Source organism: Chelmon rostratus, chromosome 17 (assembly GCF_017976325.1).
Source record: "Chelmon rostratus isolate fCheRos1 chromosome 17, fCheRos1.pri, whole genome shotgun sequence".
Lineage (NCBI taxonomy): Eukaryota > Metazoa > Chordata > Actinopteri > Chaetodontiformes > Chaetodontidae > Chelmon > Chelmon rostratus.
In genome coordinates this window covers 8,369,304-8,394,844 of record NC_055674.1, presented here as the reverse complement: position 1 = coordinate 8,394,844, position 25,541 = coordinate 8,369,304, and the positions used below count along the sequence as shown (strand labels likewise).

The window sequence follows — 25,541 nt, the reverse complement described above, 5'->3', positions numbered from 1 at the left end:
AAAACAACATATTGATGGTAAAGCTCTGCCACTGGAAGACAGTATTTGATACCAAGATAATTCCCATTGAGAGGCCCGGGGAAGCCCCCAGTTGTCTTACCTGTGAAACCAGGCTTGCAGACACATTGGTAGTCATTAGGCAGCTGGATGCAGTCAAGACTGTTGGAGGGATTGCAAGGGTTAGATAGACATTCATTTATGTCTCCCTCACATCTTTCTCCTGTGAATCCAGGGGGACAATTGCAACGGTATCCGCCGACTCTGTCCACACAAGTGCCGTTATTTAGGCACTTAGGAGGAGCACTGCGCAGCCTCAGGGGTGGAGAACAGTCATCTTCATTGATCTCACAGAGAACACCTTTAAAAGGAGAGATTTATTAAATACTACAATGTATTTACTATCTTTTATTCACATATAGTTAAGTCTCTTTAGTAAAAAACAGGTTTCTGTTGAATATGTGCTTGCATACCCAGTGTGCCAGGAGGGCAGGAGCAGATGTAATGTCCCACAAGATCAATGCAAGTGCCTCCATTCTGGCAAGGATGAGACTGGCACTCATTGATCTCTATCTCGCAGTTCTGTCCTGTATATCCTGGCATACACTGTAATGACATGCAGATGTCAACTACATAATCTCTACAGGTGTGATGAAGCGCCATGTGAATGCTGATTTTGCTGAAATCTGACAGAGAAGCACATAATATCGACAAGGCAATGGACTCACATCACATTGGTACCCTCCCACATATCCCCTGCAGGTGGCGCCATTGCGGCAGGGTTTGTCTTCGCAGTGATCCACTTGGCTTTCGCAATAGCTTCCAGTGTAGTCAGCAGGACATTTACAATAGTGAGTATTCCCAGTGTTGACACAGTGACCACCATGGTGGCAAAGCTCATCTGTCTGGAGGCCTGATTAGAAAGATTTGTGAGAAATATTTTAATTATTCAGTTACACCACAAACACAGGCAGAGAGTTCAAATGTCATTGCGTACAGAACATAAAAATACCTCTCTGGCGAGCAGCTGTTTCACAGGAGACCCTAGGGATGTCACAGTAACGTCCAGACCAGCCATTAGTACAATCACAGATGAAGGAAGCATCCTTTTGCCGACAGCGTCCTCCATTCTGGCAGGGAGATGAGCGTCTGCACCAGTCAACTGGAGTCTGGGTAGGCAAGAGGTAGAGAACCTGTCAGCATTTCTTAATCTAAGACTCAAGGCCTTAACAAGACCTTTCAAGAGTGTCTTTGAGTGTGTGTGTACCTGGCAGCGGTTGCCGGTGTAGCCCCTAGGACAGGAACAACGGAAGGTGTCCAGGGCATCTTGACAGATGCCGCCGTTGAGGCAGGGCTGGGAGTCACACTCATTGACCTCGTACTGGCAGTGGGAGCCAGTGAAGCCCGAGCGGCAGGTACAGGAATAGCCATTGATTTTATCTGTGCACGTCCCTCCATTGAAGCAAGAGCTGTCGATACGAGTAAAAATATGGATTTAAATTTTGCAGTGTCATTGTCATATTCAGTACTTGTATGTACATGTGCATATGAACAGGTTAATAAAGTACAACATGAGATATCTACATGATCAAAACAGAAACACACACTCACCTTTCAGTGCAATCAGGGATGTTGGTTTCGCAGTGGATGCCAGTAAAGCCAGGCCTACAGGTGCAGGTGTAGGAGTTAACATAGTCTGTGCATGTGCCTCCATTTTTGCAGGGGGAACTCTGGCATTCATTGATCTCTAAGGCACAGCGTGGTCCAGTGAAGCCTGGCAGGCAGCTACAGTGGAAGGAGTTCACCCCATCTGTGCAGGAACCTCCACTTAGGCATGGATCTGATTGCACAAAAGGAGAGGATGACTTTGGTCAGTAAATGTGCATGGCATCTGGACCTGGTATTGTGTTTGACAGCAACGAAAAATTATAGTAGTTCAGAATGCTAATATTACATGACCACTCACTAGGAGAACAGTCATTGATGTCTGTTTCACAGGTCAGGCCAGTATATCCAGCTCTGCAGGAGCACAGGAAGCCTCCAAGTGTGTTAGTGCAGGTCCCGCGGTTCTTGCAGGGGTTTGAGATGCATTCATTCACATCTATGTTACACAACTGACCTGGGGAATGCAAAAGAAGGGTACAGTAAAGTTAAACTCAGGATCATACATGTTTAGACTTTCTGAAAAGCTTCCGGACAGATTATCTCACAACAGATGAGCAGGCACAGAGATCATTAGTACAAAATTTGCTAACCTTGCCACCCTGGTTGGCAGTTACATTTATAGCCCAAGTAGTCTGGTGTGTGTGCGCAGACAGCATGATTGGCACAAGGGTTTGGTGAGCATGGGGTGAGGACCTCAGCACAGGTGGGTCCACTGTAGGGAAGCTCACACAGACAGGTGAAACTTGCCACACCATCCACACAAGTACCCTTGTTGAGACAGGGACTGGATGCACATTCGTTGATGTTCACCTGGCAGAGGTTACCTGTTGGAGCGGTAGAGAGGACTTGATGAGCCTGAGACTTGGCCTGACACTGGTAATGTATCTGCATATTTTTAATACACCACTAGGGGGTGGTAGACAATTGTCACTGAGAGGAAGGAAAACATGGACGACATGGTGGGAATAATCTTGACTAAAAGATGTCTATTAAGTCTGTTAAATACTCAGTTATGACTGCATGTGCTACATATGTGTATTCCTCTCTTTGTACTGGACTTTTTAACATTGACTGCTCCAGTGATTACTGTGTGTTGTGCAACTATGCCACCCTCTCACCTCTGAAGCCCTGGCGACACTTGCAGGTGAAGCCATTGAGCTGGTCGATGCACGTGCCAGCATTCTGGCAGGGACTCGGCAAACAGTCGTTCCTGTCCAGGTCACAGTTCTTCCCCACCCATCCAGGCTCACAGTCACAGCGGTAACTGGAAATACGGGAGCACAGTCAGTAACAACGAATTGAGGTACAAGTTGAAACAACATTGTATGGTGGCCATGCCAAGTTTCTCCCTGATACCACACAGCCATATGAATCACTCTGAACTGTGGCAAATGCTGTGACAGTTCATACCCGTTGATGTCATCCCTGCACGAGCCATGGACACATGGGCTGCTGCCGCATTCATCCACCTGGGAGTAACAGTAAGGGGGCTTAAAGCCCTCAGGACACTGGCAGTGAAATCCATTCTCCTCATCCACACATGTCCCCCCATTCCTACAGGGGCTAGATGCACACTCATCTATCTCCACGTTACACTTGGGACCTGGCAGGAGACATGTTAGACATAATCAGTGTGTTTGTTGACATATCCAGTGAGGACTGATTTTTCATTGCAAATTTGTGGTTTCACTTTCGGAGTGGCTTACCAGTAAAGCCAGGTTTGCAAACACAGTCATAACGATTGATGCCATCTTTGCAGATGCCATAGTCACATGGGCTACTGGCACAGTCATCAAAGTTTATCTCACAGTTTGTGCCTATGTTGACAAAGAAGAGGCTTTTAGAAATACTGTAATCATTTGAACACTGGTGTAAAATACACTTTAGTATAGAAAATGTAAAAGGAAATTAGATGTTTTCATTTCGTAAAAGATTAATTCAAAGGTTTGAATTAAAAAGGTCTGACTATGTGTTAAAGAGTTTTCTGTCTTACCTGAGGTCCCATGTTGGCATTGGCAGATATACTGGTTTACCAGGTCCACACATTTGCCCCCATTTTGACAAGGGTTGCTGTGGCACTCGTTGAGCTGGTTCTCGCAGCGATAGCCTGTGTAGCCAGCATCGCAGTTACAGGTGTAGCTGGCAATGCCATCTACGCAGGTACCATGGTGGCATGGGTCAGGCTGACAGTTGTTGATATTATTCTCACAGAGTGTCCCTTCATAACCTACAGAGGAAAAAAAACATCAATAGAGACTGATGTCAAGGTTCTGGTCATCAGATGCAGCAAAGCTTCAATCAGGAACCAGAGCCTGGCTTTTCCTTTTCCATTCTGAAACAGATTTCCCCCTTTTTCCCTAATTCATTTGTTACTTCATTTAACTTGTCTGTTTCCCCACTTTTTCTACAGTTTTGGGTTCTGATCACTGTGGTTTCCATGTCGACGGTGTCTGTGTGTTGGTTTGTGTGGTATGTGTGTAGTGCAGTGCTGAGTTGGGCAAAGCAGTAAAGAAGGGCCCTACACAGGCCTCCCAGTCCTGCTTTTGTTCTCAGTGGCGGAGGGAACAATAGACTGCACCACGTCAAACAGAGCCACTTCACTCAACAGAAGGGGCCCACAAACACAGGGAATACCAAGCAGCTGGCCACTGAAACAATGAAGCAGGCTCCTTTGTAGGCACAGCTCCAAATAAACATGTTAAATATCAATGTATACACACAGACAGCTCATACATGGAGCCTTTGCGACAAACTTTACTGTAGCTCACTGTATCTGGGCTTGTTTTCAAACATGGACATGGACATGAATGTGAAGGAATGAAAGTTAAGATGCAGCATAAGGTGGTGTGTGGGGGTTTAACAGATGAACAGATGTCGGGGTGATGACCAGGGCTCCTTTCTTGGCAACTGCTGGTCCTCAGTGACCCCATGATCCTGAGAGCCGATGAAGGAAGGAGTGGGATTAGGGGCCTCAAGTCAGTCTGCTTGGCCAGCAGACGTCCAGAGAAATAGCTGACCCCCCAAAACACTGAACACTTAACAAAGACCAAACACCGCCCAACAAGTGGTTAAGGCTCATCTGCTCTTCTGCCTGGGAAGACATCTTGAGCTGTGCACTACTGAACAACTTCTAAGTGACAACACTAGGTACAGAAGTCCTTACCTTCAGCGCAGCGGCACTCGAACCCATTGGGCCGGTCATAGCATTTTGCTCCATTCTGGCAGGGTGTGCTGGCGCACTCATCTATGTCGATCTGACACATGGTGCCGGTAAACCCTGGGACATGCAAACACAGAGGTGAAGGGTCAGAAAGAAGGTCCAGTGGAAGGGTCCACGCTCGGGTCAGAGGGCAGTTCTGTCTCTTCTCAGAAGGGCAGAGGTCTTCAGATAGGTTAGTGACGTCTGGTTTGAGTGCGTCTCGACTGGTTAAAGACATGTCATCTGTGCACTTGGACCAGTGCGGAGATGACCACTACAAAATGCACAGGAAAACCTGTGACCTTGATAATGTTTTTGAGGGGAGAGTTACAACCTAATGCATGCAAGGTGGATCTGAAAATAAATCAGTATTACTATCAGGTGGTATGGAATATCCGCAGATATAATCATATCAGCAAAATGCAACTTATGCAGCTTCAGCTCACTTGAAGTTATGCTACATTTTTGATTGTCTGCAGAATGCCTTCTCTCCACTGGAACGTGAGGACTCTGTTATTTATAATATTTTATGTGGAATGTGTGGAGAAGCTCCTTTGTAACATCAACAACAACAAAAACATCAACTGCATTAATAATAATAAATATAACATCTAAAATCTACTAGCTTGAAAAGCTTGAGAAACTGAGCAGGCCTGAAATCAGTGGGCACAGTGCCCAGACAGGGGTGAATTGGTGCATTGGTAGCACACTGCTCAGTTGATTAACAGTGTCAAGATGGTCTGTGTGTTGGTGCTTGGGCTGCAAAAAAAGACAAAAAAAAAGAGTGTGTGTGTGGGGGGTAGAGGAGACATGGGATTGTTTTCTCTTCTAGGGAACACCCCCCGCCTTCCTGCATCAGCTCCACCGGCTCAATAGCTAGATGGGGGGTGGAGGGGGACGTCTGTCCCAGATGTAAATTGCGGACCTGGAAAAGAATTTCATTAGTAGGACTGCTGTTCCCCACCACCACCAGGGCAGGATGAGGGAGACTGCTGTCCCCTCCACATTCCACAGAGGAGGGGGGCGGGGGTCACAATAGTGTCTTTGTTCAGGCATGAGGAGAGGATAGGCAGCCTTTTGGGCCTGCCTTTTTATATGAGTGGTGGCTCTAAACACCAGAAGGCAGAAGTAGCAAGGCTGACCCTCCCTCCTCTGGTTCTGGGGACATTTAAACTTTGGCTTTCTGATCTCACTGCCGCCGTCACTGAATTGGAGTTGTTAACAGGAATAGAAATTAAAGTCAGTCAAAAAAATAGTCTTACCTGGCTGGCAGGTGCATGTGAAGCCATTGACCATGTCCCGACAGATGCCGTCATTCACACATGGGTTACTCTCACAGTCATCTACGTCAATCTCACAGTAAGTCCCCATGTAGCCTGAAAGACAGAAGTTCAAAGTGAATTCACATTTTTGCAGTTGAAGCAGATTCACTATTTTCAGTTTTTATGAACGGGTATGTCCGTGCAAGCCAGAACAGGGTCCACGTGATTGTGTGTATTCTTTGCGACGAGGAAAGAATCTGTGGGGAACTTTTCTCTCATGGGAGGCCTCGGTGTTTTTGACACTGGTCTCTGCTGAGCCACAGGATGGAATAAAAGATCCCTGGAGCATCCCCAGTGTTCCCAGTCTACTGACCTGAAATCACCACACCCTACTGTCCACGGACCCTTACCCCTCCCTGGGTCAGTGGCGCATTCACCAGATGCATGTAATACATTCTGCGTTAGCAAACTATGAAGGGCTCCTTCATTGAGGTGAAATAGAGTGTGGATCAGAGTGCTGCCCCTGGGGAGAGGCTAGCGTGGAATCAGAAATAATCAGCAGCTCCACATGAGCTTTGCCAGGCTGGCTGATGATGAGGAGGGTGATGAGGAAGGGTCTGTCTCTGGAAATGAAGGGGGAGGGGGAGAGGCTCTGGGAAAAGGCCTCTTTCCCTCTCTGTGTGTATGAGGGGTGCAAAGTGGAGCACAGAGGGGCCCTATTGTTCCGCTCCATTCCCACCACTCTACCACTCATTAGTATTCACAGCACACTCCTCCCCCTAACTGCTGGCCCTCTCTCACATCCAGTCCTATAGACCCGACTCCCAGCTCTAATTTGTATAGTTCCCAAAACCCCAGGATGCATGTAGGACCGTGCGTGAGAGTTTCACTGTGTTTTTGTCACTGAATGTCCAAACCATCACTTAGTCCAAACTAATACCCTGTCTGGCCTGTACAGTGCACTGGGAGTAGAGCAGTGGCTCCATACCCCCAGCGTCAATGGGAACGTATTACATAACAGTCTACACTGGCAGTCAGTATGGCAGCACTGCAGATAATGCTACTTTAGAAGGTCAAGTTTAAATAATCAGTTGTTCCACTCTGCTATTGGTTTTGGACTGTCCCATGTGAATTACATCAGGCTTAATTGAGGTGTTCTGTAGTGTTTTAGTGCTGAAGTGCAATTTAACAGGTCTGAATACCTGGCATGCAGATGCAGGTGAACTCTCCAATGCGGTCCAGGCAAGTGGCATCATTCTGGCAGGGCATGGACAGGCATTCGTTGATGTCAATCTCACAACGTGGGCCGGCATATCCCCGACCGCACTGACACTGGAAGGAGCCCTCTGTGTTCACACATTTCCCAAAATGCTCACACGGGTTGGCACCTGCAGGTAGAAAGTTGGGGATCAGTCAACACTCAAAGAAAAGACAAAGAAAAAAAACAAAAAAAACCCCAAACAAACCCCAGCAGGCTTACCGATCGAACATTCATCCATGTCCTGGTTGCAAGCACCTCCTACAAAGCCAGCAGGACAGGTGCAAATGGCGCGGCCGTTAAGAGGGTTGGTGTCACACACTGCGCCATCGTTGCAGGGGTTACTCACACATGCATCATCAAGGTGGCACAGCAAACCTGTGGAGAAAGTTAAACACAAGTCCATCATTTAAAATTTAGCAGCCAGGACCAAGAGGGGTGCAGAGGCCATCTGATAAACACACTTACCTGTCTTTCCAACTGGGCACTCGCAGAAGAAGGATGCTACACGGTCATGGCAGGTGGCACCATTGAAGCAAACGGCTATGGCGCAGTCGTCAATGTTCTCACTGCAGTCATCTCCAGTCCAACCGTTGACGCAAACACAGGTATGACCGCCAATGGTGTTGAAGCAAGTACCCCCGTTATGGCAGGCGTTTGGTTGCATGAGACACTCGTTGACATCCTCAGCACAGTATTGCCCTAGTGTGGTGAGATTACATATTGGCTCACACACTCTCATCATGATATATATAGATATGTGTATACTGTAGACTATATATGTATATATGATGTAACTGGAGCTGTACCTGTCCACTCTGGTGGGCACTGGCAATTGTAGGTGTTGACTCCGTCCACACATATTCCTCCATTCATACACTTGTGACCTGGACAGTCATCCACATTATTCTCACAGTTGTGTCCCTCAAACCCTGAGACAGAGGGAGAGAGCAAAGACTTGTGATACACAGACAGAGTAACACATACAAACTGAGAGTTTGTTAAACATTCAGTGGTCCCTGTCCCAGACACTAAACATTTCTACTCATAACTTTGAGTCATATTTCCCACACTGGAGGAGGTTTGGGGCAGTGTGGGCAGTAAAAAGGTTCAGAGGGTGTCTGATTGTTTACATCTTCTCATGATGGTTCCCATACGATGCCAGCAACAGCCATGACTCCTGCCTGCTTTAGAGGTCCGCACTCCCTGCAGTGTTTGCTTGTTTTATAATCTTCACAGTTTCAATGACTTCCTCTCTGGCAAGAGACATTTCCTGTCAGCTCCCCAGTGGGAAACCAGAAGGTCCATAAAGTAAATTCCTTCTGTTGTGAACAGAGCAGAGGGGAGTAGAGCGCCGACGGGCTGCCTCCTCAACTCTCCCACCATCCCATCTCCCATCAGTAGCTATTAATAGCACACAGGAAGCTGACCTGGGACAGAGGAGTAAATCCCAGCAACAGCACTAACAGCTACGTCATCAGGCTGGGAAAATCTGTATGCCTCCAGCACTGTGCTGAGAGCCTGGGAAAACAGCAGGGTCTGCACACTGACCCTTAATTTGCTTGTGTGTGCATGTGTGTTCTGTTATGCTGACAGAGAGCTATATACCTGGTAGGCAAGCACACTCGTAGGAATGGTCACTGGTCTGTCGACAGGTGCCCCCATTAAGGCACTGAGATGGGGCACAAGGAAGGGTGGACACCTCACATGTGCGCCCGTTGTATCCAGGTTGGCACTGGCAGTGGAAGGACCCATGGGTGTTAATGCAGAGACCACCATTGAGACACACGCCAGGCTTGCGGCACTCATCGATGTCATTGCGGCAGTTTTTTCCCTGGAAGCCAGGTGGGCAGGAACAGTTGTAGTGGTTATTCCAATTGGCACACCGGGCCCCATTGGCACAGGGACTTGTGGCACAGGCGTCAATGAGGGAGCAGTCTTGGCCTGGAGATTACATAGTGAATTGCATTTGGTTAAAATAGACACTTTCAATCTCCCTTCTCAGATCTGACCTTTCTAATGAAGATAAGTTATAAGATAAGTGACAGATGTACCTCTGAACCCTCTTTGACACACACAGGTGTATTGTGGGATACCACTGACGACCTGACTCTTGCAAGCTGCTCCGTTCAGACATGGCGATCGATGACAGGGATCCAGGTGCTGACAGAGAGGACCAATGAATCCAGGTCGACATCTAGAGAAACATATTCACACACACACACACACATTAGTATGTCTTTGGACTACAGATCAGCTGACACACTCAGCCATTTAAGACAGAGCTGTTACACTGCAACCTAATGTAGCCCTATTCCCATCATGTTCTAGGTTCGGCAATCAGGGGCCAATGACTCCTTGGCACAGCCTGCTGCTTGACTCATACCTTGGCATGAGTAATGCTTCTGGGCCTTGGATTGAATTTGCATTAACTTAGCTTACCCCAAAAGCACAAATCATGCAATTCATTGTTCATAGAATGAGACCCACATACACTCACAAGCAAAATATTAAAATATAAGATGGACGGAAGCCATCTCTCTGTGTCTCATAAGCTTCACATGGCATGCATTCTGTTATTTCCAGCTGGAAAGCCTCAGTTTCTCCATGTCAGCTAACATTCCTCCTCTGTTAGAGTTTTTCCGCACCTCAGCTCTTGTTTCTGTTCTCATATATGAAAAAGAACACACCCAGAAACAGCAGTCTGGAAACTCAACAATTGCCAAAAAATACTGACATGAGAAAAATGAGGACTACACACAGCACGCATTAAGTGAATCGGAGAAGCAGCTGCAGTATTTGAATGAAACAACACACCCTCCTCTTAGTGACTATATAAGTAGAACAGGGCATTATCAGTACATTAACGATTTGTCAAAACATCAGGACTTCCTGCCGTGCTTTCCAGTTGTCTGTTTCATGCCCATCTGGTGGAACAGACATGCTTCTATTTTAATCAATACAGCTGCCTACACAGGCCACATAATGGCTTGCGTTTCACTCGTGCTGTACATGTGTAACGTGACATGAGGTGTATTTTTATGCTTCAAATCTATTTTCTTTCATTTACATGCATAACTACAGTGATTGTGTATGAGGCTCTGAGTGCTGCCAAAACATGGGTGACCTACACGACACTGTGCCTGCACGCATCCTGTGTAGACACAGGTGGCCGGCTGAAGCTGCTGCTGATCAGCTTCTCAGGCTGTGTAGACACTGTGCAAGCCTGACCTATAACTGCTCCACGAAGAAGTAGAGATAAACATACAAACAGGGCTTCCTATAGCTCGCTGCAGAGGTACTATGGGAGTGTAGAGAAGGTTTGGACTCACTGAGGAGTCAGTCCAGTGTGAGCTGGTAACTCTACACCCACAGTGGAGCCCCTGGATGGGTACAAGCCCCTTCTTCAAACAGGCTGTTTGATGCTGTTGACAGGGCAGTGACGGCTGGGTTTTGGCCCGCCCTTGGGCTCTGTCTTCTCTTTCATTGGAGAAGAACCCCTGGGCAGGATCAACAATGGGTTTTCATCTGTTCCCTTTTACAGGAGCATGACCACCACACTGGTGTTAGTTCATCTTTTACTTTTTAGATGTGCTTTTTTTGACCCCCTCTAATAAACTATGACTAGCAAAGACTAAAAAAATGTCCTTTCTCTTGCCCTTAGCGAAAAGACTGAGCAGCTCCAGGTAAGGCTGAAGAGGATGAACTGATCCAGATCTAGTTTTTTACTAAAATGGCCTGCTTTCTTTCTGTCTGCTCTGCTCTGGTTCAGAAAAACTGGAGACTACTCAGTTTTGTTTGGCTTTTTTACAGCTTTACAAAGATAATAGTGGAGGAAATGGAGGAACCACACGGCAAAGCATGCAAGAGCGAGGCACACAGGCGAATACTCGTGAATGTGCATATACATATAACAGTGCAGAAAAAATAAGTGTTTATTGGTTTGTTGTTATATGAAATAAATCAACTATCTAAGTGAAATAACTGTAAATTCCATTGGGAATGAAGTTTTTTCCAGCACTACAGTACAACTACAGCACTATGGCAGTGTGACTTGGTCTGGAAGTGAAGCTGCACTGGTTGTGATGTTGAAAGGGAGTTTGCACAGTTGTTACAGCTACTCTTCTATCTCCCAAAGCCCCATGAACGCCAGCTTGGCTTCATCCCCCCAACAACCCCCTCCTCTCACGCGCTGAGAGGTCAGATGTCAGAGGTCCCCCGTCTAATTGTGATGATAATGTCACTCAGGCTGCCGGGGGCAGGGTGGGGCTGCTCTGCAGGAGAGAGGGTCTTTAGAAGGTGGAATTGGTGTAGAGAGCGACGAAGAGGATGAGAGAGTGGTCTGGTCCAGAAAGAATGTCATGTCATATTTCCTGTAATCCCTCGTCCCTTGCTCTGAAAACACTGCACTCACTCTGAAATGCACAATCCCTGTTGCCCTAGCAACCTCACAGACGAACAAGCAAGCCTGACACCTAACCAATCACCCTCCCCGCCCCCCACCCATGGTCCCCATGGCTATTTGTCATGGCTTGGCTGGGTTTATTTAGAGGCAAATTAACTATGTCTGGAATCTGGGGTGTCACTAAAAATGAAACACAAATGTGGCACAAAGAGGGCTTTGAAAGGAAAAAAGTTGATCATAGAGCTGAAAAATACAAACAGTCAAATTCTTCTGGAACCACTCTGTAATGTGAGCATTTGACTGCTGATGAAAGGCAAATAGCTACAGTCTTAACAGGATGTTGTCCTCCAAAGACCATTGTGACTCTCGGTGGACAGAGAATAACTTACTGCCCATTCTTGGAAGTACCGAAGAGCGTATCAGAGAGCGTGTTGATGTTGCAATACAAATACTTAACTACTAGGCATTTGGAATAATGTGTCTTAAGCAATGAGAATGAAGTGCATTGGTGTTTATTTGCGTGCACATATCCCTGCATGAGTGGGTGTGTAAGAATGGCGAACGTAGTTATGCCTGATAAATAATCTGTCCTTTCTTACAAATGTACACTGAACTGAGCAGCCAAAACACACATTCTTTTGTCTATACCTGACTCGCTGCCAACATACTACTCCCATAACACACAAATCAGAGTGCTATCAGGGCAGAGACTGTGAAAGACATGCAACTTTGTCCCTGTGCACTTGAGAGTCTCCTTATCAGGCTCGTTATAATCGCGTGGATTCCACTGCCTCTGGGAAAAGTTGGACAGGAACTGTGCCTTCGCTTGGGTCCAGCCTTATTTGTGGAGGATGTGGAAGACAGGTGCAGACTGCTGTTGTGCAATGGGCCCCTGAGTCGTATTTAGTGAGTGCCGACTTCTGACCTTTGAGGAAGAGAGTGCAGCAGATGAGGAGGAGGTCTTTGAGTGCAGCGGAGGGATGGCCAGAGTGGGTAATCTCTCCGTGTCAACACATATGAGGACTTCTGCCAGCTGCAGCCCCGGTACCATGCATCTGTCCGCATCTGTCAGTGCGCCTCTGGGTGTCTGGCATCTACCTCTTCTGCCAGACTTTAAGCCGAAACAACTGCACGGTTTTGCTCATGGGACAAACCCAGTAACCAACACACACACAAACACACAGGCCATTTAACACCACTCAAGAGACGTGGCCATTCTTCACAAACACATGCACTAATAGTTCCTCGTAACACTTTTTTTTTGACTGTTACACAAAGGCACCACTGCAACAAAGCAAACACATGCAACAATCACTACACGCCCAAACACATATAAAAGAAACTTACAACCAGTCTCAGCCTCTGAGGAAGGGTATTGTGAACCCACAGAAGAGAAAATCCACAAAAAAAATCAAATACAAAAGAGGGAAGAAAGTGATGGAAATCGTCAAACATTTAATGAAGAAGATCATAAAGTGCAAATGACCTTATAAAACACTTCTGTGATTTGAAATATGATATTCCAAGTATGACAGACCTTCTGAAGAAACTGTTTGATTTATGGAAGTGAGTTCTATCGCCCATGCTTGTGTAACATAATGCCAGTTTTCCTGCTTTCTGGGTCAGTGCAGGGTAACCTGAGCTCATCCTCTCCTATACAATAGCAGCTACTCTGCCAGAGGTCAAAGGGTGGCTCACCTGTGAACAAAGAGGCTGTAATCTCTGACACGGTTCATACACACAGTCATGCTCCACAAAGCAACAAGTATAAAGGAGATTTCCTATCTCAGAGGGCACTTCCTAAGACATATGGAGAGGAAGGGCATCAACATCAGGACTACAATCTTTTGACTTGGGGCAAGATTTCAACCTCTATAATTGCATGACAGGAGCTAAGCAACATTTCACAAAATCTGATGTTGCTAGAAAGAAATATGAATCTTTGGGGAAACACTGTCTCTTTTACTCAAAGGCCTCTTTCCCTCACCCCCTCCTTCCACAAGCAAGCAAGAACCAGCTCTACTCCTTTATGCGAGTCCATACTGACACCACACTGCCAACAGGAGCCCATCCACATCCCCCTTCCTTCAAACAGCCTCTTCTGCTCTGCTCTCCTCAGCTTGGCTCTCCCTTTCTCAGCAAAGAGCCAGATTGGGGGTTGGGGAGTGTTTTGTGGCCCAAATAAAAGAGCTAAAGTAGTCAGAACTCCTTTGTATGAAAGTGTTGGGGGGGAGCAGTGACCCAAACAGCTAGTCTTTCAGGCCTGGGCTTACACGGACCAACAGGCCTGGGCTGTAGCCTGGCAACAGTAACCCATGGTGAGAGAGAGCCGGAGTGAGAAAAAGGGGGTGTTGGGAGACAGGGTTTCATAAGGACAGTTGGAGCACTTCAGAGGACTGATCCCCTACATATGCAGGTAGCACTAAGCGCCATGTGGGACCAATTCAGTCTGGTAATTAAGTATGATCATGTCGAAAAGGATTCGTGTTTCACAGTTTAAAGTGCAAAGTTTGTTTCAACAATTGTGCTTAGGCACACAATGGAGGTATTGAAGTCTCCAGAGGGAGGTTTCCAGAGCACCCCTAGAGCATGAATATTAAACATGTGAATATAAGGACATTCAAGTTTCTCTTGAGGAAAAGCAGTAATGCATCTGACCAAAATGCTGGAAAGGCTAGCAGTGCATCCTAGTCATCTCAGATAGCCCCTTAACACTCAGATTTATATGTATTTACTTGTCAGAATATAAATCCAGAAACCAGTGGGAACTGCACATGTCTTCTGCACTAACTGAATAGAAAATGTGCTCTTGTGGTGCTCAGTACTACTGCTATGAAAAGGGCCAGACAAGAGCTAGTAGTCTTCACACTTTTATTTCATGCACTATCGGAACAATTGTGTCTCAAGTGTCAACACATTTTTGGAAGAATACTCCCTGACATTTTTCAAATAGCAACGCGTTTGCCCATAACCACATTGCATGAGTCCCTGGGTCGAGGTCTTTCAAAGCATTCTCCACTGAACTGAACCACAAAAACCCCACCCAACCACCTAAACTGAACCAGATTTTGTTAAAACTTTGAAATTTAAAAGACCCCATCCCAAAACTAACATGAAAGATCAACTACAAAGCCTTGTTCAATGTTTCGTCTCAAGTTAGCTTTAACAGTAGAAGCATAATGAGACAAAAGATATCTTAAACCTTCTTGTGACCTGTATTGCAATTAAATTCACAGCAAACATTTGCTGTATAATTAATGTGGATTTCATAAAAGTACAACATCATCTGATAAAAATAAATAAATAAATAAATGTATAATAATGTTGACAGAAACTGATTGACTGAGACCAGTACAGGCTCCCACGTGCTTATAGTCCTGAAAGAATGGCATTTGTTTAAGGTGCACTGGCAAAGGTTCTTAGTGATAAGCTAAAGGGGAACACTAGGAAAACAGCCAGAGAATGTCTATCTGCTTCTTTTGGCTACTGCTGTCACCCAAAGAGCTGCTAGAGATGTTAATGGAGGGTGTGGGTCAGTAATACCTAATCAAACATTTTATAAAAGTATGACAACTTACAAAAATGCAGCAATTGTGTTTTATTCCCATGAGGCAAAGCATATTAGTCAAAAAACCTCTGATAAATCTTAAACTAGGAAAAATGAAATACACACTGGCAAAATGCTGCCTGCTTGTCTGTAGAAAGTGTGCTCAGTGGAAAAGTGAATGTCTTTTCCTGAATCATTTAATGATGGACCCATCCCTTCCTCTTCTAAAGGGGAGGGAGAGGCTGGGGAAATTTTGCTGGTGGACCTCAGTTATTTCAGTCAGGCCTGCCTGAATGTTTCATCAGAAGTCATCATCTCCCGGATAAAGAAAAACAGCCAGGGGATGAGATTTCAGAGGCAGGCTTAACCCCACATAAGCATGTGGTTCAGACATACATTGACTCCAAAAAGAATAATAATACACAAGCACACTGGACTAGTTTTCTGGATATGTGTGACGCCTGAGTACGCACACAATTTTTCATTTCCACATACTCAGAAATAAGTTCCAACTAATAAAGGATGAAGCAATTTTGGCACAATGTAGCCATGTTGTGAGAAAGGAGGATGAAAAAAAAAAATGAGATGATGGAAAAGATGGAGAAAATTGAGGAGCATGGAGACCCGGGTGCACTGAGTAAGCTGCTTAAGCTTCTCAGATAAGACAGGATGTGCGTAGCAGAGAGGTCAGAAGGCACCACTTCCTGTGACGGGGCCTGGGAACCACAGATCCCAGTCTCCAGTCATGACCCAGAGAGAGGAAGGGACAACAAATCCAAAGCTGCGTCCCTATGATGGTGTAACCTCTTGGTCAGATAGTACCTATCTCCTAGTGGATATAACTGCTCTCCTCCTACGAAGTCATTTGAAGCTACTGGGTCTGCAATGCATCAGCTTTCCCGGATAATGACACGGCAGTGGCTCCATCTGCCTGTCAGGACAGCATGAGTGATATGGGCTATATGTTGCCAGACAAAATTGCAGAGCAACTAATTGCAAATCAAACAAGTCATTCCAAACATCCCATTTTCAATGAGACCAGGCTGACAGTATTGTTAAAGACATTCCTGAAGGGGCTACCAGGGTGAATGGATGGGAGGTGTGGACAATAACCTGAAAGCACCAGAGGGACAGGAGGAATCTTACTAAGCATTCCTTTCTAATCCACCATAAAGATGCCAAAGAAAACACTAGCCCTGAGGTACCCTGAACTAAGCTAACAATATAATCTGTCTCTTTGCTATGGTCTGTCAGTAAATATGTGCCTTGGCATATTTCCACATCTTTGTGAACTGTGTTTCTTCGAAAATGCATTTTTCATATTTTTCTGAGAAGTTTACCTTGAGTGAATTAGTGCTGCGCTTTCCATTTGGACGAGCTTGTACCCCTGAGAAAACTGTAAACTTCCTTAAAAAAAAAAAGTGTCCTTTCTGCTCAAACACATGTACATTTCTTGCTTTTACTTGAGTTCTTGACATAAGTGAAATGAAGTAGGCAGATAGAAACTTGTTACCAGAGAAACAGAAAGCACTCCACACTCACTGGGCAGTCTGTTCCCTATCAAAGTCAAAGATGTCCTCTTTCATCATGATCTAAGAGGTTGGGAGTTGCTGCAGGGTCATAACAAAACACTCACAATTTATATGCTAACTCTGCTACTGAGGCCAAGGGCAAAACATTAATAACATAAAGACGACCACTGTATCCATCCACAGGCCTCACACAGCGGAGAAGCCCAACATTTATTTCCATTCAGTCTGAAGGATCTGGGAGGAAAGCGTTGGTCGTAATCTGTGATCTGCCACTGTGCTGAAAGACAGAGGCAGCGGATGAGCCGCCCGAGCCGGGACAACACGCAGAGAGAGGAAGAGTGGACCTGTTTGCTGCTGCACTGTGAGAGAGGCAACATGTGCTAGAGGGACTGTGAGCTACCGGCTTCATTCCTCCACGAGCTTGTCTCTCACAGTATGGGGGCGGCTGACTGCTCAATGGCAGCACCTGGCCCTATGCTTCCCCTTTGTCAAGATCTGACTTCACTGGATTACCATCACAACATCCACCAGCTGTCCTCTACACAGCCCCCCCGCCTCACCCACCGCTCCCTCCCTCTACCCATTCCCTACCCCCAGCCCAATCCCTCCAGCTGGATCCTCTCTGAATGACACCCTCTCAATCTGCCTAATTATCTCTCCTCCGGCCACGCCACTGTGGCCCTCTCTATGCGGCACATTCTGCTCGCAGGGTGGAGCTGAAGGGGCCAAAGGCTCTTCAACTGGACTTCCTGACTCCTGCTCACCTAGCAGGCCATACTCTCTGTGACACTATCAAACCTTCACGGTCAAGTTCAAAACTCTGGGCCACATTGAAAGATTACTTCTAAAATCTTCACTGAGTATAAAAGAGACCAGTGTGTCAGAGAGAGAGACCAGACCAGAAGCTGTAGGTAAAACCTCACATTATAAGAAGGGTTTCTCTTTTGAATCTACATCATCTTTAGCAGTGCTATTCAGAACCATCAACGTATTATTATGCACATTTTGAAGATGTTAGAAAAGGTTGCTAGAAACAACAACATGATTTTTTTTTTCCCCGAAAAAGAGTTAATGCACTTACTGGGAGATGGAAACACCTTTTCCAAATAAGATCTGACATAGTGAGAATTTAACTCAAAAAGCTGGTTTGCACAACAGGTGTTTCTGAGCAACTTTAAACTTTTTGTTTAAATTAACGCAACTATGACATCTCACCCACATGTAGTGCTTATCTACAACCTCGAATGCCATGTCAATGGGAATAATCTTCATTAAACTTATTTTACCTGCCTTAATTAAACCATCTCTCACACCGAACTGTGTAGAGAGTCCAAGCTCCACAAAAGTTACTCATATCATCCTGCTGGTCAGTGGTAAACACTGGATTTCTCCACATATCAACACAAGACCCTGGTTTACTTATGTCACTGCTAAGACTGATCTCAGACTTCGATGACAACACAGTACTCACTGCAACGCTTGTAGACTGGAGTTTCAAATTGGCACATGCAAGTGCAGATTATTTCATCAGTAGTCAATTAGTCAATGCAACCACTCACTCTGCATCATGTTCTAGCCGCTGACTGGCAGTTGCAGCCAGTGTCTGTTGCAAGTTAGTGTCTAGATTGGTGTGGTTGTGGAGCCAGGTTGGAATGCTCAACCCATTCAGACTAAAGGAATTAACTGATTTCTACTGAGTCACTGAAACAGGTGAAACGGATATCAGAGTTTGTTCATTTGAACAGCTAACTGCGGATTGCTACTCTAATCCCCTATCATCAACTCTGGCCTGCAACCTTTACTAAGTCACCCGAGGAAGAAGTCAGCACACTCAGAGACACATTAAGGAACTAACAAGACAGACAGAGACAGAGAACCATGAGACTCCTAGCAAGTTAAAGCTATAGTGTGGTATCATAGCTGTGTTTGCCAACAAGACAGAGGATACATTGGTATCCAGGACAGTGACAATGGTAGCTGCCAGACACACAGTATTACTGTCACTTGAAAAGTTACTTGCTGTAAGAAAAATTAAGTGGTTGGACAACTAGGAACAGATGAACATTTGGTGCACAGAACAATGTGTGGGGCTCACAGTGGTGATTTCAAGCAAGGTTGTTCTGCACTGGTTCTCCACATTCCTTTCAAATGCCAAAACATGTATCTGTATCTGCATTTTGTTTCTGTCTTTCTACTCTGTACTGGCCTCGCTTTGCTGTGGCCTTTCTTCTCTCCCTCTTTACGCCCCGTTCTGATGGTGCAAGGTTACAGGCAGGTATCTGGTAGAAGAAAGGATCTTTTCTACTGTTCTGGATCTCCTGTTTCTGTAGGCTCCCAGGGGAAGGGGTGGCTCCACTACTCACCTCTGTCTATGACTGGTCTGACCACTCTCATGTGGCCACACTCCACTGCTCTGTCCTGCTATGGACTCTTTTTACGGTGTGTGGTATGACATCTGATGTCCCTTTCCATTAGAAATCCTTTCCCTTTGCACTCTAAGTGCTTCTTTTTCTTGGCACTGAACCAGCACAGTGATTAAACATGCTCAGCTCCTACACTCCAAATACATGTACACATACATGTACACAGCACGCAGGGCTAAAGTAGCACAAAGGATGCATGAATGGTGTCTTCCAAAAGAAAACACATGCCCTTTGATGGAATGACAGTAAATATGGAGATTAAGGTATACACTAGACTATGCAATAAGAGGGTTGGGTTCATTTTCACTACTAGTAGGAAGTGCTACTTCTGTGTGGCAGTGAAAATAAATGATTTGCTCAGAAAATAATGTTAGCTATGCTGAAAAAAAAGATCTGGCTGCATAAAATTATACATTTACTCACTTAATGACACTCACCCATCTTGGCTCCAGCTAATGATTAAAAAAATGTGGGTGGGAGTTACTTGCTCCACATGCAGTCAAGTTACACATTGGCTAGTGTGCAATGGCTACTACTGGCAGAACAATCACTTTATAAAACTATGTAAATACTTTTGTGTTTTAAAAATGTACATTCAAAAAAATGTGACTTACTATTTGCTTGTTAAAAGAGAATTCATGGTATTGGCTCAACTTTGAACCCTTCAGTGTTGTAAACTGCAAATAACTCCAATAAAATAATAAATTTACTGTTTTGGAGGGAAGCAGCTGGCAACCAAGGAGTTTTTGTTCCTTCAATGACTATATCTCCTCCATCTGAAACACTCAGGCATGTTTCCTGAGCTACAGGGTTTTTTTTTTTTTTTAAAGGACAAATGACCCCCGGGCAAGACACTGTAGGCTATTTTACTTGACTATTGTAAAAGGGTCCCACACAACCCCCCTCACCTATTTGAAAAACAAAAGCCTTATCACTGTCAAAAGATGTGAGAGATCAACAATGCCCAAAGCAGACAGGAAACAAAGAAAAATCAGCAAAACGTTTTTTTTAAAGCATTAATTCACTCCTGTTGCTTGTGAAAGATAAACTGTACATCAATGAAAAATATCACACACTGGAAATAACAATGAACAAAAATACAGAAGGAAAACTTTCCTCATGCTCTGTGCAGCGTAATGCTATGATTTATGTCTGGCAAAGCCCTTTAACAGGTGCAAAAGATGAGTGTGGCAGCCAAACATGTAGAGGCTTGTTGATGCTCCTCTTTGTAGGCCTAATCAATTTGCCCCATCTTTCACCACTATTCCGTGAATGTTGTAAATTAACAGCCAGCACGATATAAAGAGGGCATATTTACTTCATTGTTTCAGACTTAGCATCACACTGGAAATGAATCTTTCCTCTGAACCTCTGAAGAACAGGCTGTGTAAATCCATTTACACACAAGCCCTACACTTTTGTGTTGAATGCCCTTCAGACGATGAGTTTATGAAGGATTTTGGGAGGACAAAACTCAGATTGGAGGCTTTGCTGGAAACTGACCCACATGTCTTATACATGTACATCTTTACATTATGTTCCACTTACATGCAGCGAGAGGGTGATTCTAAGCATGTAGCTCCATTTTCACAAGGTCTGTATTTATCCACGCAACGGAACCCTGTGGAAAATTGAGAAATTAGTTACAGAACCACACATCTGACACATTACTTGATGTCATCCACTTCAGCCTTAGGAGGAACATGTAATCACTGCAGCAATAAATCCCAGCAGAACTTTTAATAATGACCCACTGGTATAAATAAAGGTAAAGGATGTCTTTATAAACTATCATGGACATACTCTAATGTAATCCCTTTAAACTCACTGATACAGATTTCAAGCACGTCTTTCCAGATAGCAGGCCTCGGCCACTTGTGGCATCTTGCAGACACACCCGCATGTCCGCTGTATACTTTGTCAAAAACAAATCATTGTCTGTGTTTCCTTGATAGAGATGCATGCTGACAACTTCGCCTTGTGGACATTAATGCATCATATCTGGCATCGCTCCACCGCTCCGAGGGAAAAGATAATCAGTTGTTTAAAAGGTTTTTGTTCAGGGAGGGAGGGGGTAACTTCTGCTCATCACTCACTGCTTTAGCTCTGGCGCCCATATACAATAAACACAGTTTCAAAAACTTGGGACCACAAGCCCACTCTCCTGTGCCAGTCTGTTAGAGGGCTGTTGATGTTAGAGGAGCCACTTGTGCACTTCGAGATTTGTTAAATCGGTGGAGCAACAGCGCTGATGTAGTGCCATCAGACTTGTCCAGCAGAAAAACATTGCAGAAAGATGGGATGTAATCTGTAAAAAAAACCCCTAAATTTCTCCCATACAGCAGTGTGAGCTTGTGTGTGTGTGTGTATGTTTTATAAGGTATTTTGACACGTGATGCCTGTAAACGTCTTCGGTAGGCTTTCTGGTATAGGCTATTTTGTGGTTCAATTATTCCAAGGCTTTGGTAAACTTTGGAGATTGTGACTCAAACTACTAATAAACCACCAAGCAGAGGAAACACTGTTTAAAAACAAAAAAGTTTTGCACATAAACATATCAGAGCTCATTGGTAGCCTAGATAGTCAAGGATAGCCACATTTTTATTTGGAAGCGTACGTTGGCTGTCCAGACATGTCCAGTCTACCCATGGCCCACTTGTATTCCACGAATATCACTACATGTATTTAATTAGACTTACCTTCACAAATATGCATAAACAATAAAAATGACAGAATAATCCATGGAATATTCCCTTCCATTTCGGTGGAAAAGTTTCCAGCGTTTCAAGTTGGGCTTTTAGTAAAAATACATCCTTTATTCAGTTCACGTAAAAATAAAAGCTCCAAAAGCGATGGGGATTTTCTCATAAAGTCAGCCGGAAAGAGGAGCGTTAGGTCCCAATCCCGTATTATCCTCCGCAGCTCGGCCACGGCTGCTGTGATTCTCGGTTAACCTCCTGAAACTTTTGAAAAACTTTTCCTTCCCGATTTGTCCCAGCGTCTGCTCCGCCCCCCCTCCTCTCTCTCTCTCTCTCTCTCTCTCTCTCTCTCTCTCTCTCTCTCTCTCTCCCACCCCTCCCCCGCTCACCCCTGCACGAGATAGTCCGTGCGCAGAGCTTCCCAACAGGGACTTCTACGCACAGACAACACTAACCGCTCCCCCTCCTCAACACACACATACACACACACACACACACACACACACACACACACACACACACAGAGCAAAAATGGGATATTTTATTTCACTCTCTTACAACTGAGAGAATGAACTGATTAGAGCTCAAACTGCGGACACACACACTCTTTGTTGGGACATTCATTGAAAAGTTTTAACACAACTAGTAGCTCTGACAACAAACAAGCAAACTGTATCTGTCCTTTATTATAGAATCTGCACTGAGTCGACAGCTGATTCCTGTGGCTTGTTTTATAGTCAAAGAGCTGCAAATTGTAGCAACTATATTATGTATATTTGGAGTGTGACAAATATACAGAACAGACATTTTAAAGTAGTTGAGCTGATAGTAGCACAACTGCAATTTACAACAATCTTTTTCCAAACATCAGGGGAAAACCTGAAAACCACTGGTGTCCCCTTAATTTCTGATTCCTTTCTGCAAATCCTGATCCCTAGAATTACGAGTTAGTCGGATGAATCTGGAGGCTATATTCTGTGTACTGCTGAATGGTAATTCTGGTGGTTATTTTGTATGCTGGCAATGTAACTAATCGAACTAAGCACTATGAGCTGAAATAGTCTTAAAAATCAAAAATACATGCTGCTGCTGAATCACATGTTTACATTAGTTTTGAATCCATGAGTAAGAAAAACAAACACATTAAGAGTCCTAGATTATGTCCATGAAGAAGTAGCTTCTGTATTATGGCAGTTGGCTGGAATGTATCCAACCCTGTGCAAGCTGCAACTTGTTTGTTTGTATGTTTACAGTTGATGAATTGCAGATAAGAGAGTGAATTGTGTTTACATGATAGCAGAGAGCACAGGCATTCCTCTTATCCCCACGGCCCATGCACTGAATTGCAATCTCGGCCTGCAACCTCAGCCGATGGCAATGGACTCATTTTCTGCAGCCGGCGTATAGTGCCTCGGTTGTTCTGCTGCACGTAGCGGAGCCGGTCGCTTACAGAGACAATACCCTTGATTTGAATCATAAAAGGAGTCCGGCATTATGACACAGTTTCTCTCTGCAGGGGAGGGCAGCCACTAATATTCAAGCACACTGCCCCAACACCAGTGTCTCCCCCTCTCCATCGCACTATTCCTGGTCCTGGCCTTGAATAAATTACAGGCATGGGTAGGGCCATGAATGTAGCAGGCTGGTTTGGAGTGAAGTTCGTTAGTGCATGTGACGTCATCTATAGGGGTCAGTGAAAAGAGCTTGTTAGGCCTCACAGACACCTGCTTAATTTGGCACCCACACCGTGTGATGAAAGTTGGGCAGTGCAAAGTTTTCAATAGCTGGATTCAGCTTTTTGTGCACAATGACACGATTGCTTAGTCCTGTTTTCTTCATTACTGGGATCACTGGGATGTTACTGCAACTGATTGAAAATCTCTTTTAAATCTCACCCGATCGTGCCTTCATCACACGGGCTTGTATCCAAGATCATATGTGCATCTGTCTCTGACTTTGTGTCCAACTGGAAGTGAAAACTGGATAGACACAAAGGAGTAACAGAGTTTAAGTATTTTACAAGTAGGTGTAATAAGATATTTGTGTTTTCATCTGGCTGTGAAATATTTTTCACTCCTTTGGGATGCAGTAGATGCACTCCCAACTCTCTTTGGCAGGTGCTGGCAGTACTGTTGACTGGCTTCCAGTTGGAGAGGGTCCCAAGGAGAGATTTCTCAATGCGCTCAGGGACAGACAATTGTATTGACAGTATGTTGTATGTCATTTAGGCACTGAAAGTCCACAAATGCCTCACGTGCCTCATCCCTATGAAAAACTCGACGGCTTGATCATTCCATGAAAATCAGCTGCCGGCTTCTAACAATGTTTTTACAACAACAATATCACAAGCCGAGGCTGTTATCAATCAGCAACGAAAGCGCACTGAGAACAGGGTATAGAATAGTGTAACATGATCAGGATTGAAGATCTTCCTGCTTCTCCAAAGAGCACAAAATAATCATTATAATTGTCACTCAAAAAAGCAATTACAGGACAAATCAACAATATAATTTGGCTGAATTTTTAGTATAATCTTCTTCTGTTTTTATTCTTTTTAATGAATCATTTTGCAGTTCTGATTTCTCCCATTATGAATCCTCACCCCTCCTGTTTGATCACACTTGCTGCAGCAAACTTTGTGCTGTTGGAAGATGCATAAGATTTTCCAGTTTTCTCATAACAACATAACAACAAACATAAAATGCTTTGTTTGAGAGGATTACAGTCTGCACGGATTAACTCCAGAAAATACTAAAGAGCAAATGAGAAAATTCCAGTTTGTCTTCTTTCTCTCTGATCTCATTAGTTGAAGTGGCTGCTCCAGCCCTTCCCTCTGGAAATATGACCTTTCCTTGATTGTTTCAGAAATGAAAGGGAACAGAAAATCTTGTCTGAACAACAGCAGGACGGCCTCTGGTTTCTTTATGGGACATTTTTCATAGCATAGTCTGTAAATGGTAATTTAAATGAATTCTTAATCATCTTATATCTTTGTCTTGTTATTGCTTGTGTTCCTCACCCTGCCTCTCTCTCTCTACACACACACACACACACACACACACACACACACACACACACACACACACACACACACACACACACACGCGCACACACACATACACAACAGAGGAAATAAGTGTTTTGTTTGTACTGGAGAGAAAGTGTGAGAGTGGAAGCCCTGGCGATAAAGTTCTCGCGCAGGACTCAGGGGGAATCTCCAATCACACAAACAGAGGTGTGACAGGTCGGGATTTATAATTCTGTTCTCTGCTCTAATGAGAGCGGCAGTCCTCTTTGAACAGTTGTGAGCACTTCTCATAGCTTATCAATGTAAAGCCGAAGAAACAGCAGGACTGCATTTAATCGGGACATCTTAGTGTACACATTTGATGTAGAAACTGCCTTTCGAGCACCACCTTTTTGCTTTTGTATACCCAGCTGTACAAAGTACAGTGTAATTCCTCCCATTAAGCATTTGATACCTTGGGATAACATTCACTCTTGTGACGCACATCGCTAACAGAAAGGCCTTTATCCAGAACTGCATGTGAGTG

The 25,541-nt window shown here is 44.7% G+C and overlaps 1 protein-coding gene across 1 annotated transcript in view; it reads right to left on the bottom strand.

Moving 5' to 3' along the window:
• The window catches only part of notch3 (notch receptor 3), a 29,372-nt gene extending 7,141 nt beyond the window's left edge, over positions 1–22,231 (bottom strand). Inside the window, exons 1-22 of the mRNA XM_041956251.1 lie at positions 21,988–22,231; positions 20,837–20,909; positions 9,436–9,578; positions 8,990–9,325; positions 8,191–8,313; positions 7,850–8,083; positions 7,604–7,759; positions 7,326–7,511; positions 6,124–6,237; positions 4,826–4,939; positions 3,656–3,889; positions 3,369–3,479; positions 3,073–3,265; positions 2,781–2,926; positions 2,253–2,486; positions 1,964–2,116; positions 1,609–1,837; positions 1,265–1,466; positions 1,010–1,166; positions 726–910; positions 471–603; positions 101–358 (exon numbers count right to left, since the gene is read on the bottom strand). Of these exons, the coding sequence (XP_041812185.1) occupies positions 101–358; positions 471–603; positions 726–910; positions 1,010–1,166; positions 1,265–1,466; positions 1,609–1,837; positions 1,964–2,116; positions 2,253–2,486; positions 2,781–2,926; positions 3,073–3,265; positions 3,369–3,479; positions 3,656–3,889; positions 4,826–4,939; positions 6,124–6,237; positions 7,326–7,511; positions 7,604–7,759; positions 7,850–8,083; positions 8,191–8,313; positions 8,990–9,325; positions 9,436–9,578; positions 20,837–20,909; positions 21,988–22,048 (3,775 nt within the window). The 5' untranslated portion in view covers positions 22,049–22,231. The remainder of the gene's footprint in view (positions 1–100; positions 359–470; positions 604–725; positions 911–1,009; positions 1,167–1,264; positions 1,467–1,608; positions 1,838–1,963; positions 2,117–2,252; positions 2,487–2,780; positions 2,927–3,072; positions 3,266–3,368; positions 3,480–3,655; positions 3,890–4,825; positions 4,940–6,123; positions 6,238–7,325; positions 7,512–7,603; positions 7,760–7,849; positions 8,084–8,190; positions 8,314–8,989; positions 9,326–9,435; positions 9,579–20,836; positions 20,910–21,987) is intronic.
• Positions 22,232–25,541: the final 3,310 nt, after the last annotated feature.